The sequence below is a fragment of the Tubulanus polymorphus genome, chromosome 11, assembly GCF_964204645.1.
Source record: "Tubulanus polymorphus chromosome 11, tnTubPoly1.2, whole genome shotgun sequence".
Classification (NCBI taxonomy): Eukaryota; Metazoa; Nemertea; class Palaeonemertea; order Tubulaniformes; family Tubulanidae; genus Tubulanus; species Tubulanus polymorphus.
Window position 1 is genome coordinate 10,082,094 of NC_134035.1, and position 19,615 is coordinate 10,101,708.

General features: G+C 37.5%; 1 protein-coding gene and 1 long non-coding RNA gene across 2 annotated transcripts; both read right to left on the reverse strand.

Annotated features, from left to right (window-relative positions):
* Nucleotides 1-522: 522 nt before the first annotated feature.
* On the reverse strand, nucleotides 523-2,368 carry LOC141913155 (uncharacterized). The gene is made up of 2 exons (XM_074804617.1): nucleotides 2,164-2,368; nucleotides 523-1,594 (listed from the first exon to the last, which is right to left on the reverse strand). The coding sequence occupies exon 2, from the start codon at nucleotides 1,559-1,561 to the stop codon at nucleotides 608-610; it is 954 nt and encodes a 317-aa protein (XP_074660718.1). The 5' UTR covers nucleotides 1,562-1,594; nucleotides 2,164-2,368; the 3' UTR covers nucleotides 523-607.
* Nucleotides 2,369-6,043: 3,675 nt separating this feature from the next.
* Nucleotides 6,044-9,649, reverse strand: LOC141912484 (uncharacterized). The gene is made up of 3 exons (XR_012620180.1): nucleotides 9,631-9,649; nucleotides 6,174-6,295; nucleotides 6,044-6,095 (listed from the first exon to the last, which is right to left on the reverse strand). It is a non-coding gene; the product is annotated as an uncharacterized LOC141912484 (long non-coding RNA).
* Nucleotides 9,650-19,615: the final 9,966 nt, after the last annotated feature.

Below are 19,615 nucleotides of genomic sequence, written 5' to 3' on the forward strand. Positions count from 1 at the left end.
TACTCGTCTTAAGATTCAGAACTACTTCGGATGTCACGACTGCGCAGCTTAGCACAGATGTTTATCTTAGGTCTGAGCATGGACGTCGTCCATGGTCTGAGCTTGGAGTAATCATTGAACAACAAGATCCGAGTGACACTAGTGCCGGTGAGGACCTTGTAAACATTCACGCGCCACATTATACATGCATGAAGACATCTTCGGACTGAAATCTTTATCTGGGAGCTACTCTAATGGAAGACTATATAAACGAATGAAAATAACGCATGTGCATCCTTGGATTTCGTAGTTTTATAGATCACGTGTGACAATTTTGCAAGACAAAATTAGGTGCTGTTCAAAAATTACGTATCACATTTTTTTGGAAAATCTGACATTCCCTCACTCTAGTGACAAGCTGTAACAAATTTGGCAGAAATTCCAAAATTCTGCTATGTAACAGATGTTGAGATACCCCCCCCCCCCCTGTAGCAATCTGTAACAAACTTTTTGACACCCCGCCCCCCCCCCCATACGTGTTACGTAACTTTTGAAAAAGCCCCTTACGATGAAGCAGTCCTTGGTTTACGTGATAATGTTGATTTAACTTCATAAAACAGTTTGAGAACTAGTAATAAAGGCCATTCATCGGACCACCGCCTCCCTGGCCTTTGCCACTTCCCCATCCACCTCCGCCGCCTCCTCCGAAACCTTTTCCAGTACGAGCATCCCATCCTCCGTATCCAAAACCATAGCCGCCTCCATTACCGGTACCGTGACCGCCTCCGTAAGCTATACCCGGGATGAATGAGTAGCCACCCCCGTAACCAGAAGCATGTCCAGCACCCGATCCCTGTGCCGATCCGTATCCGTTGGTTCTGTGCATATTGCCTTTAAACAAGGACTTTTTGGTACCTCCCATCTCGGTGTACTGCTGCCTAGTCGTATCAATAGGCGCGTTCAAACGGCGACCTCCGTAAAGGTTAGAACCACCATAATTACCGATGTCAGCATTGCCGAGGACGTAATGGCCAGTTTGGCCGCTGTTTCCCGAGTTACGTATAACTCCGCCGCGATTCAGATAGCCGTAGTTACCCATAACACGTCGCCCGGCGTTTACATTAGCCGCACCTCCGGCGTAACCAGCAGCTCCAGCTGCACCAGCACCATAACCAGCACCGTAACCGCGTGCACCTCCATATCCACCAGCACCACCATATCCTACTGCTCCAGCGGCACCGTACCCTCTACCGTACCCACTGCCATATCCGCTGTTGTACTGATTTCCGTAGTTTCCTTGAGCACCTCCGCTCTGATGACTGGCGACGTCATAAGCTCCGCGACGCCCTGCCTGGAACTGGTTGGCTCCTCGTCCGTACGTACCACCGCCGGCTCGGGCTCCAGCAACGCCGTATGCCCCAGCCGTACCGCCAGCACCGTATGCTCCGTAATTTCCCCTGATTCCATTTCGATTCGCGTTAGCCATCGAGTAAAGTTGTCGACCACCCCTGCCATAAGCTCCGTATCCCATTTGGCTGGCCGTAGCGGCTGCTACTAACAGCAAAAGCAGAAAAATCTTCATTTTGGCGCTTAAGTTCGCGGTTGTATGTGGTTTCTGAAAATGTGAATGAATGACGCCATGAGCTGGGTGGTAAGATTTATAAAGCGAAAGATTTACGCACGCAGAATGGGGATACTTGAGACAACGAGGTAACTTGAGACGATACCTTTTTGTTGATGTAAGCGACAGGGGTGAGTTCATCGGCATTTTCTCGAATGGAATGAATCGCTATTATGCAAGAAAATGATGAAAATGACCAAGAAAATGTCGATGAACGTCAATAAAAGATGTTTTGCCTCAAGTTATCCCGTTGTCTTAAGTATCCCAATTCTTCGGTACACGTAGGTAAAATATCTATACATTTATATCAAAAATCTAGAAAACTTTCATTGGGATCACGATAATAAAGAAGATACCAAAGAACGTATTTGTGTCTTTGATCTTGGAACAGGGGATTGTCCAGCTTATTGATTAGATTGATCGATTAATTTTGATTCGATATAAAATTCTGTGTCCATTACAAACCCACCACACCTGCCGGGAACGAAACGGGGAGTTGTGTTCTTGTTTTTAAAAAGTGAAACTAGATAATTGAGGAAATGAGTTATCTTTGTTTCTCTTACCTTAGTAGCTGGTCCACTAGAATGAACACTCCGAACACTTTGCGAACTTCTTTAAACCTGCTAGGTGATGAGGCGCAAGTGTTTTTGATAACTAGTGTAAATCATTTGTATACCGCAAATAGAGGTGACCGTCGTTTGCATGTGTGTCTCCTTCGCTCATTGCAAAATAAATTACAAGATGTGTTTTGAGACATGATAAATGAGTGCGCTTGTGTAAAGAATGTTATCCCTTTTGGCTGAATGTCATGTTGGCTCAGACATGTATTTGATTTTTATCTGTTTTTACGAATAAAACTAAAGACGGAGACACTACAAAAGTTGGTTCATTTTTCATTTATGGACAGGTTGTTTTTGTTGCCTATAATTTCATCCGGGTGCGGTAGAGACCCGTCTGCTCCGCTTCAACTTGAAATGCAAGCAAAGTCTGGTGTTATGCATTACAGTAAGATTAATTTAGTCATTTTTTCGCTAGTATCACATTGAAAACGAAGTAAAAAATGAATCACGTATACGTCCATACAGCTAAACATCTATCAAAACGTCTTTATTAACATGATCTATCCTGGAACAATAATATATCCATCCTTATATGATCTAAAAGAAGGTTAAATGTGAAGTTTAGTTGATCAGACTAGATGTGAGCGTGCCTATATTCCTAGCCTATCTATAAGTAACATATGTTTGAAATTATAGAGCTTTATACGTATGGCTTTAAACCCCACCTGCGCTGAAGACATAATGGTTTTATGGCCAGGTAAATACGAAAGTGACTGTTAACATAGTTGGTTACAGCTGGTTGAAGCGCTTAATCTTAAATTATTCGCCTTGATGATAGAAAGTGTTCATTGATTCAAATGACAACCTAGAGTCAAGTGAAACCTAGCCGATGTCTCATAATTGAGGAGCAAAAAATTGCATTTCAAAAACTCGCGTATCCATGTTACTATCGACCACACGACCAAAACGGGGCATCACAGAAAGGGCGCACCACAGTGATCCATCGACTTCGAGTTCAGTGCGAAAAACCTTATTGGTGGATGGGTGAGGAAACACCGTCTACAGTCCAGACCGGGAGGAGTGGTCTACTACCCATTTGGAGACACCGTCCAGACCGGGAGGAGTGGTCTACTACCCATTTGGAGACACCGTCCAGACCGGGAGGAGTGGTCTACTACCCATTTGTAGACACCGTCCAGACTGGCATTTGGAGACACCATCTAAGTAGTCTCTTACGCATTCAGAGAGACCAACCCGAGTGAGAAAAATTACTTTCAGACACGGTCTACGCCCTCCTCATTATTTTGAGGGAAGCTATGAGAGAGCTATGAAAAAGATGATCGCGGGCAATGAATTGTTTATTAAGGACAAACAACTGTTTATCTTACTGGATAAACGCTGCTATTAGATAATAACGGGAACACCAGAACACCATTAGATAATAACGGTTCGAACCTACGTCGGACAACCGTTTCATTAGTTAATATTCTATTCTTAGTTCATTGAAGATCTGCTACAGGGCGACTGTGATTTTCATTTTTGCAAAGCAAAGCGTCAATCTGACATTTTATGCTGTGTTAAATATAAGTAGTTTTATATATTATATTTTCATTTCCGTGTAACTGTTACAGGTTGCGGCTAAGAAATAAAAATGGACTAGAAATACACGGTTATTTGACTGAATTTCTGCAACGGATTTTTGTACAGAAATATTCACGAATTTCTCGTCCGAGTAAAAGATATATGTAGAAATTGACCACATAGTTACACTGTTGGAACTGAGTGAAAATATCAAATAGAAAATCTTTCTGTTCCGTAGAGATTGGCAGGTATACAGTAATAGTGGTTGGAAGTGTAAATATTGCAAATGCGAGTGAAACTGTTACAAGCATTGTTGTTGTTCGTATAGATTTTGTAGTTTTCTTATCATTCGAGACCATCTTTGAGCCTCTGAATAACTGAAATATTATGACAGAATTCGATATAATAATCAATGTTAAAGGTAAAACGTAGAGGTTGAAAACAATTTTCATAAAAAACATTAAACGGTCTATTGCTTCATAATAACATCCAAAAAACTTGTCGGAAAAATACATCGATAGAGTAGGTAGAAAATACAGAATCAGTGCATTAACTGCGGTTGTTATCAATATGGTGAATCTAGCGAATCTAGGAGTACATATCAAACGAGATGTGAACGGGAAGAGAACAATTGCCGCACGTTCTAGAGATATAGCTACTATAAACCAGGAACTATTACAGGCTGCAAGTACTACAACGAATTCATAGATCTGACAACCGACAAGCGAATTCATTATAAATATTGGACCAGTTTCTACGTGCAACATAACAAACTGTAAAACAGGCATCAAACATAGATGGAAGCAGAACAAAAAATCACTGAGTGATAAAACGATAAGATAATTAGCGTATGATAATTTCCTGAATCTGCGACTTATCGTTATTAGGAAAGTAGCTGAATTTCCAAAGGCTCCGAACAGGAACAATATAGGTAGAATGGCCGATGATAGCGTACGGTAGCTACCAGACCGGTTTGCTATAGACATGATGACCATATAACTGTGATAACTTCGAGCAATTTGTATCTGAGTAAGATTCATGATTCCCGGGTTGAGGAACTGCTGTCTTAGAGAACGGTAGCTTCCAGACCGGTTTGGTATAGACGTGATGACCAGCATATAACTGTGATAACTTCGAGCCATTTGCATCTGAGTATTCACGAGATGAAAGAACTCCGTGTTAGTATTGGGAAATGAATTTACTGAATTTCGGTATTTCATTCGTCATTCGATATTGTTAATACGATGAAGTTATCTGAAGAAAATGAAAATCAATTTTCCACGGTATAGATCTAATTCAATTCGCTCAGATATAGAAAAGTCTATTATATGTGAAGACTAGCATGAAATAATGTAGCCTAACTAAATTGAATATAATTTTCGAACACAACAGACTATCTGTGGTGATGTATCTTCTATGGGTTTTAAGCTTATTGAATTAAATTTCAACAGTAGAACTAGAACTGAGGTCGTCATCAAACACGTAAATATCCGTTCATGGAAATGAGATTTTGAGAAAGGGATCAGAAATTGTTCAAGAAAACAGTTAATTCTTAAGTGGGCACCCTGAATGAATTTTGCGCTCTCACGGGTTATCGCATTTAGATAAAAACGATGGAAATAAAGTGAAAAATGTACGCTAAATTCAAAACCCATATTAGGCTCACCTCGATATGTTCAAAAGTTATGGAAAGTTCTTTCGGAGATCAGATCATGACGTACTCGGAAGGTAAGAGACTGATCAACCGGCATCAACGTGGTTTCGTGAAGGGACATTATTTACACCGATTTTGCCAAAGCCTTCGACTGAGTTCCACACCAACGGTTATATAGCTGTAGCAAATACTTGATGCAGTATATATTTAGTGTAAATTGGTCATAAACGTTGTATGAGGTATCAGAACTCTGTGCGTGGTTATATATGGAAAGTCGTCAGCAGTTTTTATATCCAGTATGAAATTACCAAAGTGGTCCTACTTATGGTGAAACTCTCGGTACGTATACAATAACTGATAAAAATTGTCCTTTTTGGATGAAATTCTTCTAGATTTGTGATGACCGATGGATATCCGAGGTTGTAATAACAAGGTTCCATAATCGGCGTAAATTTAAAATTCTAAATTTCAGCAGAATGTGTTGACCACTAAGTCGAAATTGACTACGATAATTACCGACGTAAAATTGATTTACATGCAGAAAATATAGGTTTATTCCAGATTTATTTTCGAATCCTAGGTTTTGCTAGGATATGTCAAACACAAAACGTTTTCGCCCAAGAAGTCTGCAAGGGTTCGAATCTTGTCACTCAGCCTCCTCATCAGGTATAATATAAGATATAACATAAACGAGAATTCTCTGAAAAAAAAGACAAATTAATCAATTTTTCGAACATCTCAATCGTGTTTACCACTACAATGTTATAACTGTACTCACGACAAATCAGTTGTTGAAAATGGCTCATCAATATCAGAGTCACTTGTCTGTGGAAACCAGCTATGCAGCCCTATTGAGTATTTGGGGGACAAGGTCCGTGCGGTTCTACAGTATCCGAGATCCTAGAAGAAAAAGGTAATATATAGGATACTGTAGTATCTCCATGATTTTCTACCAGGGCCCCTCATCATAGTCATCATAGTGACTAGCTTTAATCAGCTTCCAACAGTAGACTAAGGTCCGTGCAGCCCTACCGGATATTTGGGGACACATGAAAGTCACCGGAAAACATCAACTATATTTTTGAAACACTATATTTTTGGGTCATCTTAAAATTTTGAGCGGCGGGGAGCGCTCCCCCTGCTCCCCTCGAATCCGCCCCTGAAACGCGTAAAACACTAAACGCCATCAATTAGTTCTTGTGGTGGCCTAGCAGTAGGTGGATACGTTCTGTGGATATATCCACGATTAACCAGGAAGTAATACAGGCTGCGGCTAAGAAAATAAAATGGAATAGAAATACACGGTTATTTGACTGAATTTCTGCAACGGATTTTTGTACAGAAATATTCACGAATTTCTCGTCCCAGTAAAAGATATATGTAAAAATTGACCACATAATTACACTGTTGGAACTGAGTGAAAATAGCAAATAGAGAATCTTTCTGTTCCGTAGAGATTGGAGCGTACACAATAATAGTATTTGGAAGTGTAAATATTGCAAATGCGAGTGAAACTGTTACAAGCGTTATTGTTGTTCGTATAGATTTTGTAGTTTTCTTATCAGACGAGACCATCTTTGAGCCTCTGAATAACTGAAATATTATAACTGAATTCGATGTAATAATCAATGTTAAAGGTAGAACGTAGAGGATGAACATAATTTTCATAAAAAACGTTAAACGGTCTATTGCTTTATAATAACATCCAAAAACCTTGTCGGAAAAATACATCGACAAAGTAGGTAGAAAATAAAGAATCAGTGCATTAACTGCGGTTATTATCAACATAGTGAATCGAGCGAATCTAGGAGTACATATCAAACGAGATGTGAACGGGAAGAGAACAACTGCCGCTCGCTCTAGAGATATAGCTACTATTAACCAGGAACTATTACAGGCTGCAAGTACTACTACGAATTCATAGATTTGACAACCGATCAGCGAATTCATTATAAATATTGGATCAGTGGCTATGTGCAACAGAACAAACTGTAAAACAGGCATCAAACATAGATTGATGCAGAACAATAAATCACTGACCGATAAAACGATAAGATAGTTAGCGTATGATAAACTCCTGAATCTGCGACTTATCGTTATCAGGAAAGTAGCTGAATTTCCAAAGGCTCCAAGAAGGAACAAGATAGTTAGAATGGCCGTTAATAGCGTACGGTAGCTACCAGACCGGTTTGCTATAGACATCATGACCATGTAACTGTGAAAACTTCGGGCAATTTGCATCTGAGTAAGATTCATGATTCACGGGTTGAAGAACTGAGTAAGATTCATGATTCACGGGTTGAAGAACTGCTGTCTTAGAGAGAACGGAGGCTTCCAGACCGGTTTGTTATAGACGTGATGACCAGCATGTAACTGTGATAACTTCGAGCCATTTGCATCTGAGTATTCACGAGATGAAAGAACTCCGTGTTAGTATTGGGAAATGAATTTACTACATTTCGGTATTTCATTCGTCATTCGATATTAATGTTAATACGATGAAATTATCAGAAGAAAATGAAAACCAATTTTCTACGGTACAGATTTAACTCGATTCGCTCAGATTTATGAAAGTCTATTATATGTGAAGAATAGTATGAAATAATGTAGACTAGCTAAATTGAATATAATTTTCGAACGCAGCAAGCTATCTGTGGTGATATATCTTCTATGTTTTTTAAGCTTATTGAATTAAATTTCTACAGTAGAACTAGAACTGAGGTTGTCATCAAACACGTAAATATCCGTTCATGGAAATAAGACTTTGAGAAAGGGATCAAAAAATTGTTCAAGAAAACCGTAAATTCTAAGTGGGTATCCTGGATTAGGTTTGAACTCTTACAGGCTATCGAATTTAGGTAAAAACGCGGAAGTAAAGTGAAAAATGGAAATCTAAGACCCATGGTAGCCTCAACTATATATAGACGTACTCGGAAGGGTAGAGACTGATCAACCGGTTTCCACGTGGTTTCGTGAAGGGACATTATTTACACCGATTTTGCCAAAGCCTTCGACCGAGTACCGGTACCACACCGACGGTTATAGCTGTAGCATATATTCGATGAAGTATTTGTATATTGGTCAAAAACTTTCTATCAGGTATCAAATATTTCGAACCCGGGACACCCCTGTCCATCCTCTATGCCATCAGGACCACCCTGAATCAGACTGGGTGCGAACCCGGGACACCCCAGTATATCTTCTATTCAACCACTCTGAATCAGTATCAGTAATTACTGGGTTCGAACCCGGGATACCTCAGTACATCATTTATTCAGCATCAGTAATTACTAGGTTCGAACCCGGGACACCCCTGTACATCCTCTATGCAGCATCAGGACCACTCTGAATCATTGTCAGTAATGACTGGGTGCGAACCCGGGACACCCCAGTACATCTTCTATTCGACCACTCTGAATCAGTATCAGTAATTACTGGGTTCGAACCCGGTATACCTCAGTACATCATTTATTCAGCATCAGTAATTACTGGGTTCGAACCCGGGACACCCCTGCACATCCTTTATTCAGCATCATGACCACACTGAATCAGTATTAAAAAATAGTGGGTTCGACCCGGGACAACCCTGCACATGCTCTATTCACCATTTGGACCACTCTGATTCAAATCATCCTATATTTAGACTGGTCGCCTGTCCAATTCTGCGCCACCTGCATTCGCAGTCCCGTCCGCCATCTTCCGTGGAATATACGGATCCAATCAGATTTCAGTATTTCATCACGTGAACAATGTAACATGGCCGCCTCCAGAGCGTCTCGATTTGCATTCCATGGACCTCTTAAAAGTCGATTTTTACATCAATGGAAGAAAGAAACTCGACGAAAACTATCAGGTAACGCTTACTGCGTGTGGCATCGAAGATATCGACATACAAGGCAGTATGTCTCCGTTACAGCACCATCAAAACCTACCCTACTCAAAGGAACGGTCAATCGACAAAATACCGACGAACTTTGTCATTGTCTTGAGATGGAAAACTGACTGACTTTCTGAACTGAACCAGCCATGCAGCAGAGGCCACGACACCGGCAATTTGTTTGTTCACTTTAGATGACTGATTGATTATGCTGTGAATGTGACACTAGATATTAGCAGTCAATTCAGTGTGGTGAAAATATTAGCCTATATATACGACAGCCTGTAACTTTCACTTACTTCACTTCAATAATCAATGTCTTTTAAAACTTGTGATCAATAAATGAATACTTATTTACAAATATTCTGTGATTGTCTATTGTAGGTCATTGTGTGTGTTCTGATGTTGATTTTCTGAAATACAACTCAGGTTTTCTTAAGAATTAGAAGTTATACGTATTAAATTGAATGAGCTCAACATGCACAGAATTGTTGTTGTATCATGGTAAGTTTGAAAAACGGATAAAAACATGAATTGAAAAGTCAATCCAGGTTTAATTGTTAGTATATGTATTGTAAAGCCTATCGGTTTAATTTCAGAAAGTAACCTCAATCACGAATCAAAGAGATTAACGAATCCGGCATTATTTAACCTTTAATATTTGCTTTAACCCTAACCCTATCACTTAACCTCTGTATACTAACGGATCTGTTTGTATTTGTTGATTTATCTGTAGGTGGCGCCCTTGTCATCGAATCGCGCCTGTTTTCGAAGGATACGCCGCCAAATATTCTAATGCTGTTTTTTCTAAAAGTCGACGTCGATGAATTGACCGTAAGTCCTAGTGAGATGAGTTCGACCGTACTTTAAGCGTCCAAAAACCCGTCGTATTTTGCTTTAATGATTTATTCGTCGGTTTTTTAGGAAGTGATGAATCGTTACAATATCGCAGCGATGCTGACCTTCACCTTCTTCAAAAACAAGGTCAAAGTCCAAAGGAAACATCAAAAAGCATTATCAAGAGCCAGGTGTAAGTGATGAAACAGTCAAAGTTAAAGGCCACGTAAGTTTGTAAAATACAGTAGACTCTGTCTCTTACTGCGGTTAAGTTGAGACTGGTAAAATTCTACCCCGAGTTGGTGTCAAAAACTAAGATAAGAGTTCGTGAAATACAGTAGACTCTGTCTCATTCCTCAACTGTTAACTGATAGGCCGATTATGAATTTTTAAGATTGAACTCATGAATATTCAAACAGACCTCATAAATATTGAAATGAACCTCATGAATATTTACAGATTGCTAAGATGATACAGATGAACGGTTCGGAATGTTTAAACGAATCGAACAATCACAAGTTGAAAGACGCTCTCTCTCCTAAAGGCGGATATTTACAATCGGACTGCGACGAACAGTTGATAATTTCCCTCGAATTCTCACAACCTGTTAAACTACATTTGTTAAAGATGTACGCCCCAGACGGTAAGAGACTCCAGCATCCCTACGACTCCTTGATTCCTTTAAACAGGGTCCCCATATCTCGTTGATTCCTTCAAAACTCCTTTTAAACTGAAAAAGCTGTTAAAAGGTGCTTGAAACTCCTTCAATTTTGAGAAATAGTCAATTAGAAATTTTTGTAGTTGTACATTAGACTATGCCTAAATCTGTTAAGTTGGGACCAGGATTTTTCATTACCCAATTACTGGGTAGGCCAGATACTATAAGTTCTAGTAATACAGTAAGTTTTAAACGTTTGCCCCTCCCCCATTGTCTCTCCCTGAGTCTCCCCATCTCTCTCTCCATGAGTCTCTTTCATCTTGTTTCTTTTTGATCGCAGATTGACCCCAGACAATGTAAAAGAAGGAACTTTAATACCGCTACGATACGTCAAATTCCAAAATGTTTCCAGCCTTTCGGTTAGAATGAAAATCATTTCATATTTCAACAGTTAAAACAGTTACAGTTCAAATTCGAAAAAAATAGATGCGGTTGCTGCGGCAACGCAAATGATGATAACAATGATGATGATGATGATTATTTAACCGAGGAGGAAGAACCTGAATTTATTAAAACGCATTTTCAAATGATTTTAATGAGGTTTAATATTGAATTTATACAAACGAGTTTCTTAGGTCATTATTTCTCCCTGCCCTAGTAGAGTTCATACACAAATTTCTGAAAGGGTTGATTTATGAGGATATTTGGTGGATGTTAGGCTCCCCCTTCCTTCTCCATTCAGATAAGATATTTTTGAAATTTACATTTTTCTAATGGACACGTTTTGTAAAATTTGGTGATTGTTTATTTCACGTATGTTTAGATATTTCAGTGACGGATTTTTTTGGAATTTCAACCTGAATTGAGACAAAGAATTCTGAGATGTTTTCACCATCTGTAGAACTCTGTTTGCAGTGGAACCTCGTTTTAACAATTTATCAGTTATTACAAAACTAGAATTTCATTTTATTTCCATACTTGATATAACGAATTATAACTAACAGATTTTCTGGTGCCCTGAATTTCGTTGCAACAAGGTTCCGCTGTATAATTTTCAAAATTCAAAGAATGTTTTACAGACTTTTCGACATCAATAATTAAGCACTAAGAAATACTTTCTTTTTATTATTTCAGGTGGCGGGAAAGAAAGGCAAGAGTCATTGATGGCGAAGGCCAATATCGAACGTACATTATTTCACCAAGAAACAAAGATTTGGAACTTAAGGGATTAATTTCACCAGAGACACATTACATCAGCGAGCGTATGAATTTGCATGAGGCAAATTGAAAATTTCCACTTTTATCGCATTGTGATTAATAAACTCAATATTATTATTATCATTTACTGAATGGTTTTTCTTTTGAGTTTATTTTTCTTCTATCAGAGGACCGGCATCAATGATGACATGATTTTTGTAGGCTTAAGCAAAATTTAACACTTAATGCGGAAAATTGGCAGGTGGCATTTTTTCACTTAGTGAATTGCATCAATGCCTAATCATGACTTGTCTGACTTATCACAACTAGTATCCTCATGGACAGACTGACCCTGTACGCATGATTTGATACCGCCATACTCTTTGACCAAAATCAAAAATGGGATAAGAGTAAATTGGAACAAGAAACCAAATTCTAATATGGACTTTCCTAACTTTACATGATGATGTACTGTTTAATCCAGTATCAAATTTAAAGAAAATTTGTTTTTTTCAAATTATGAGTGAAGTTTTTGACAGAATTTCAGAGGATCGGTGCTCCAAGTAATTAAAAAAGCCTAATATGTCTCCCCTGAATTGAATCAAGGAGTTTTTCTTATGAAAATCTGTCTATTGACGGATTCTGTGATAACAGTATGAATGATGATTAATCATGAATACATGGTATTAGTGGGTTTCCCCCAATGACTCAAATAGACCGCTTTCCTCGTGCATGGTGTGAGTTAGTTATCTCGGGATGCGTGAAATGTCCTTACGTAGTTGTGACTAATAAACTAATTTCATTAGAAAATGTTTACGCGGTTACTATGATATGAAGACCTGTGTTGGTGTGAATCTTTAACTTAAGTGCTATCGGTCGGTATAATTTATAAATTATTCTAGAATTTAAGAAAAAAAACAGGCGGTGGCTTATAAACTGATAAATTTTGAAGTAAGTAGCTGTTGGGAATCAAGTAATTTATTTCATGGCCTTATTAAAGTTCCTCCACTATATTGTTCAGCTGACTACCGGCGCGTATTCAACCCGGCAGTGGAACCTTTCATAATGTAAACCCATTCAACAATAGAGACACAATTGCGGTTTTCAGAGTTGTTGATATCATTTATACGCGCTATTGAATACGTCACCGGCTGACCACGGTGTACACAAGCATAGGCCATTCACCTCAGCTTACTCACACTGTGAACATGCTACCACGGATTCTCCTGGCGATATTCACTGCGCTCCCGCTCATGCTCCTGTTCCTGCTTCCGGAGGAACGACGTCTTTATGTTTTATGTGTTACTGTTCGTCTCCGTACTGTCCTGTACTGTTCCGTGTTTATTAATCCGTTCTATTTTTCAGGGTCTAATCCGTTTTATTTTTCAGGGCCGATTTCTCTGTCGAATTTCAACGTTTGCTGGAACAAAACTAATGTCCGAAAGCGTCGGCTCCCCTTCGCCGGTCACGTGTCGAGGATGTCAGACAAAGAGTCGGTCAGGAAATGACTGCCCTCTACACGCCCTCATACGGAACACGAAAACCTGGATGACTAGGCCTCACTCTCCCCACGTATCAACAGAGTGTACTTAGTGACATCAATGACGGGTAAGTCAGTCGGATTGCACGGGTTAAAAGTGGAGTGGTAAAGCTGGACTGTCTACTAGTATTCATTGATTCCTTTTCAGGAATTGCTTCGGACAAAGATTTAGTCTTGTCTTCCTTTGCGTTCTAGCATTCATTGATTCCTTTTAAGGGATTGCTTCGGGCAGGGATTGATTTCCCTGTCTTCCTTTGCGTGCTAGGATTCATTTATTCACTCCCAAGATGAAGAAGAAGAAGATGCTGAAGGCGACTACAACGAAGATGATGCCGAAAAAAGAACACTGAACTCAGCAATATTGAAAGTTAAGTTGATACACATGTAAATTACGATGCGTGATACCGAAAGGATTGTGTAACTACAGAATATCATTCTTTTACTCATTTCAGGTTAATCCGGAAAGGCCCATCTAAAATCTGCCCACCAGAAGTGCCCACAAAAGACTCCACCTTGAAGTACCACCAAACACCGAAAGACCTGCGGCAACCGAACCTGGCAGTCTTGACCTCATCCTGCATGGCAACAGGAATGCATACATACATAAAGCTAAGTTGATTTTTCATAGCTGGGGTAGAATGCATAGGCACTGGAGAGGATAGAGACGCTGGTCAAGCTCACCATCTCCGCACTACTTTATTGAAGCTCTGTGGCCGGTAGTAAATTGAAATATAGTTAGGCAATGATTGCTTGAATATTTACAATATTAGACGAAACGATTGAGTGAGGTCCCTTAAATATTCTTTGGTCTGATAATTAAAATGTAGATTGGTCAGTTATTAATTAAACGATTTTGTAAGTATGTACAATTAAGGTAAATTCAATATCTTATGTGACATTTGAAATTTTTCAAATGTACCGTATATATTTCAGGCCTCATATGACTATTGTTTAACTGACAATCAAGATATAGATAAGACAATTTACTAATTAACCAATCGCTTAGATATAAGCAATCATTCAATATCTTATAATGTTTGATGAAAAATTCTTCTGGTGTAGATATTTTAGGGCCCCATATACATTAAGGCTGGCTTTACTTGTTAAGATATATATGAATTAAACTTTATCGTCAGTTAATAGATTTTTTTACAAATAATATATTGATACATATGTCATTTATATGTCATTTATAAACATTCAGGCACTTCACAGTATATATTATATTCTGCTTTACCCATTGCATTAATGAATTTCTGGGGGAAAGATGTATAAAATAGTGTCTAGGGCGTATCGAGATCTGGTGTAATATACATGGGGAAAACTATGGACTGCGGGTCTTTTAGAAACTGTGATTAGGTCTCAGCACTTTGACAAATCTAGAATAAAACAAAGCTTTAATTGGTTCAAATCATTCCCGAAAGCCATACTCTGTGCCTTGTTTTGAGCTATGATTATTGTTTAACTGACAATTATCATATATAGCTAGGAAAAATTGCTCATTAACCAATGGCTTAGATCCACAATTAAGATGGATTCAATATTTCTAAGATCAAAAACTATTTATACTGTATGTAATAAAGGTCCATAATATAAATGTCGTAAAAATGAATCTTTAAATATAGCTGATAAATGTACGAGCACATCTGAATCAGTCTCATCGACTGATCAGTACTTCCATCTCCAACGTGCTGGTCATGTTCTTCACAATTGCAAAAATTTACCTAAACCTAACTGATTCATCTAAAAGCCATACTGTGTGTCAAGTTACGCATAAAAGATATTGTTTAACTGACAATTAGAATCAAAGGTGAATAACTCATTAATGTATTACTATAAGATATCTATGATTTAGGTAAATTCAATATTTTATGTGAAATTGTTTTTAATTCAGGTCCATGGACATTTAAAATGTAGCTGATACATCTGTATCTGATCACATTTATTTATCTGTATCTAGTGAACCTATTGTGTCTTCATACAGCTGTATTAGTTTTGATGCATATTGCCAAAATCATTTAACGCAGATTTACTTCCGATCGAAGGGAGATAAAACAAATCTGTATGTGCACAAATACATTCCTGAACTTGGAAGGGAGAATATTTCAATTTCACTGTGTATGTCAGATTGAGAGCCTTATTCTGACAGGATATCCTAAACTTAGGTCTTATTCCTCTTGCTAATAGCTCTCTTTTACTAACCCCTCTCCTTCAAACTATTTTCTAGCATCATGACTCGCACCGCACCAGGGAGGTCCGGTCATAACAAGGTCTTTCGGTCCTTATACACAGTGTACTACTATAAAAGGGAAATAAAGATTATATATTAATTCGGCTTTAAGGGAATTTCTAATTACCACTTAAATGTGCTTTTATCTTAATTTCTAATGAATTCATAATAGTGATGAATTCACCACATCTGACATTCTACTCATGTAGATTTACAGGCTCCATGTTCAACTGACTATTAAAATGTAGCTAGTATGATTACTAATTAACGGATCACTTAGATATCTAGAAGATTAATTAAAATTAATTCAATGTAATGAATATAAGGGAAAATTAGTTAAAAAATAGTGCAGTGGATGAGATGACTGTATCTTGCAATGTCACCTGCGTCATAACTGGGCGACATGTGTGTGGAATCTGTTGAATCAGTTAGGTTTTGGGGAATTCTGTATTCATCAAACTAGATATCAAAAGCTCTGATGCAAAATAAGCATTTTGAAATAGTGATCAATCGAAACCAGATCTGAAATTCTCGTCGTGTAGAAATATCAAGCCCCGTATGAAATATTGTAAGAGACAATTTTAAATTTTAGCTAGGAAATTAATTGAGTGATTAGGTATCTAAGATGAAGATTAATTTAGCATCTTCATATAAGGTAAAAGTGCTCAAATCTAAACCGTAGGGGTTGATAAGTAAACTGTATAATCTAATTGGTTGATATCTAAAGAAAACAGGGTGTGTTTAAACTCTGTCTCTTAGGCGTGGGATTTATTGAATCTTTTTAGGCTTTGCAGAATTCTGGATTTGTCAAGGCGTTGGAATGGTTCAAGGTTTCTTAAATCTGTAGAACCATGTTGTCCAGGATCAGTGTGCTCAATGCTGGCAGCGCACTAATCAGTCAGTTTAAACAACATGATTACAAGATCATTGTATATATTAGGAGCAATATTTAGAGTTACTGAAATGGATTAGAATACCATTAACTGGATACATCTGTGGGTACTAGAAAACAGAAGTTTATTAATTGACGATGGCGTTAATTTTATAATACAAACATAGTTTAGCTGACAATTGAAATGCATATAGGGAAACAGTACAAAAACAATTTGATCAGATTGATAATGCATTACTAAATTTGTTGTAACTCTGGTATTCCTAGAGATGACCATAGATGCTTTAGTCGAATTGTTGTTAAACTACAATAATCAACCGTTGCTTAGATATCTAGAATATAGATGAATTACGATACGAGTTGAATTTCATATAAATATCATTTAATAATTGACTATTATCAAAATCTACCTACCAGTCCACATTGCTGATCTTGACACATTAATTATGATCAGTGATATTCGAAAGGATTTTCTGCTCACAAGATTCTGCTCTTTTTTCAGCTATACTACTAATCAGCTAGTCATAAAATGTACAAAATGAACTTCAACCTTGTAATATAGATATTCCAAATCTCGATGTATTAAAATAGGCAGTCAACTTAATTGACCCCAATCAGTCGCTTGCCGGTTCAGACTGGTTGGAAGATTCATTGAATGAACCGGAACCGAATTTCCCAATTATGTGCTCGGATTTAAAGAAAAAGAAATTTATGTAAAATCGACCGCCGATCACACAACTATATCTGTACTTCGATTTTCGATTTTGAAAAAACTTAAAACTACAAAAAAATTAAATATTAGACAAAATTACGACCTTGTAAACTTTCGGACTATTTACATGAAAAAAATACCAAAGAAATGTAAACATTAGACAAAATTATCTTAAACCTTGTAAACTTTCGGACTAGTTACACGAAAAAAAGAGCAAAGAAATGTAAAATTAGACAACCAACTTAGGAGATCTCACCGATAATGAACCCGGCAATCACAAAAGGTAACTTAATGTATTTGGAATTATTGCAATAAATTCTGAATGAAATATTTTGTCATTACAGGATATCTATTTTTGATCATTGCAGCTAAATTTCAACTATGAGAAAGAACCTAGCTTGAGAACAAACTACTCTGCCAAAATCGACCAACTTGCACAGCGCACAGATGGAGCCAACAGAATCGAACTCATTAACGCTCGAACTTTAGATGATCCACACCGATAACGAACCAAGCAATCATAAAAGGTAACTTGATATACATGAAATTATTACGATTAATTCTTATTGAAATATTTTGTCATTAAAGGATATCTTCTTTTGATCATTGCAGCTAAATTTCAACTATGCGAAAAAACCCAGTTTGAGAACAACTATTAGTCAAAAATCGACCAACTTGAACGGCGCACAGCTAACTAGGATCGAACTCATTAACCAATCAACTAATAAGATAATCGCCAATAATGAAACCAGCAATCATAAAAGGTAACTTGATATACATGGAATTATTACGATTAATTCTCATTGAAATATTTTGTCATTAAAGGATATCTTCTTTTGATCATTGCAGCTAAATTTCAACTATGCGAAAAAACCCAGTTTGAGAACAACTACTCGTCAAAAATCGACCAACTTGAACAGCGCACAGCCAACTAGGATCGAACTCATTAACCAATGAACTAATAAGATAATCGCCGATAATGAAACCAGCAATCATAAAAGGTAACTTGATATACATGGAATTATTACAATTAATTCTTATTGAAATATTTTGTCGTTACAGGATATCTTCTTTTGATCATTGCAGCTAAATTTGAACTATAAGAAAAAAACCCAGCTTGAGATCAACTACTTGTCCAAAATCGACCAACTGGAACAGCGCACAGATGAGGCCAACAGAATCGAACTCATTAACCCAGCAACTTTAGATGATCCACACCGATAACGAACCAAGCAATCATAAAAGGTAACTTGATATTGATGCAATTATTACGATTAATTCTTATTGAAATATTTTGTCATTAAAGATTATCTTCTTTTGATCGTTGCAGCTAAATTTCAACTATGCGAAAAAACCAAGTTTGAGAACAACCACTCGTCAAAAATTGACCAACTTGAACGGCGCACAGCCAACTAGGATCGAACTCTTTAACCAATCGACTAATAAGATAATCGCCGATAATGAAACCAGCCATCATAAAAGGTAACTTGATATACATGGAATTATTACGATTAATTCTCATTGAAATATTTTGTCATTAAACGATATCTTCTTTTGATCATTGCAGCTAAATTTCAACTATGAGAAAAAACCCAGCTTGAGAACAACTACTCGCCCAAAATCGACCAACTGGTACAGCACACAGATGAGGCCAACAGAATCGAACTTATTAACCCACCAACTTTACATGATCCACATCGATAACGAGCCAAGCAATCATAAAAGGTAACTTGATATACATGAAATTATTACGATTAATTCTTATTGAAATATTTTGTCATTAAAGGATATCTTCTTTTGATCATTGCAGCTAAATTTCAACTATGCGAAAAAACCAAGTTTGAGAACAACCACTCGTCAAAAATTGACCAACTTGAACGGCGCACAGCCAACTAGGATCGAACTCTTTAACCAATCGACTAATAAGATAATCGCCGATAATGAAACCAGCCATCATAAAAGGTAACTTGATATACATGGAATTATTACGATTAATTCTTATTGAAATATTTTGTCATTAAAGGATATCTTCTTTTGATCATTGCAGCTAAATTTCAACTATGCGAAAAAACCCAGTTTGAGAACAACTACTAGTCAAAAATCGACCAACTTGAACGGTGCACAGCTAACTAGGATCGAACTCATTAACCAATCAACTAATAAGATAATCGCCGATAATGAAACCAGCAATCATAAAAGGTAACTTGATATACATGGAATTATTACGATTAATTCTCATTGAAATATTTTGTCATTAAAGGATATCTTCTTTTGATC

Coding starts and splice junctions, on each gene's coding strand:
- LOC141913155 (XM_074804617.1), bottom strand. CDS start 1,561: ATGAAGATTTTTCTGCTTTTGCTGTTAGTAGCAGCCGCTACGGCCAGC.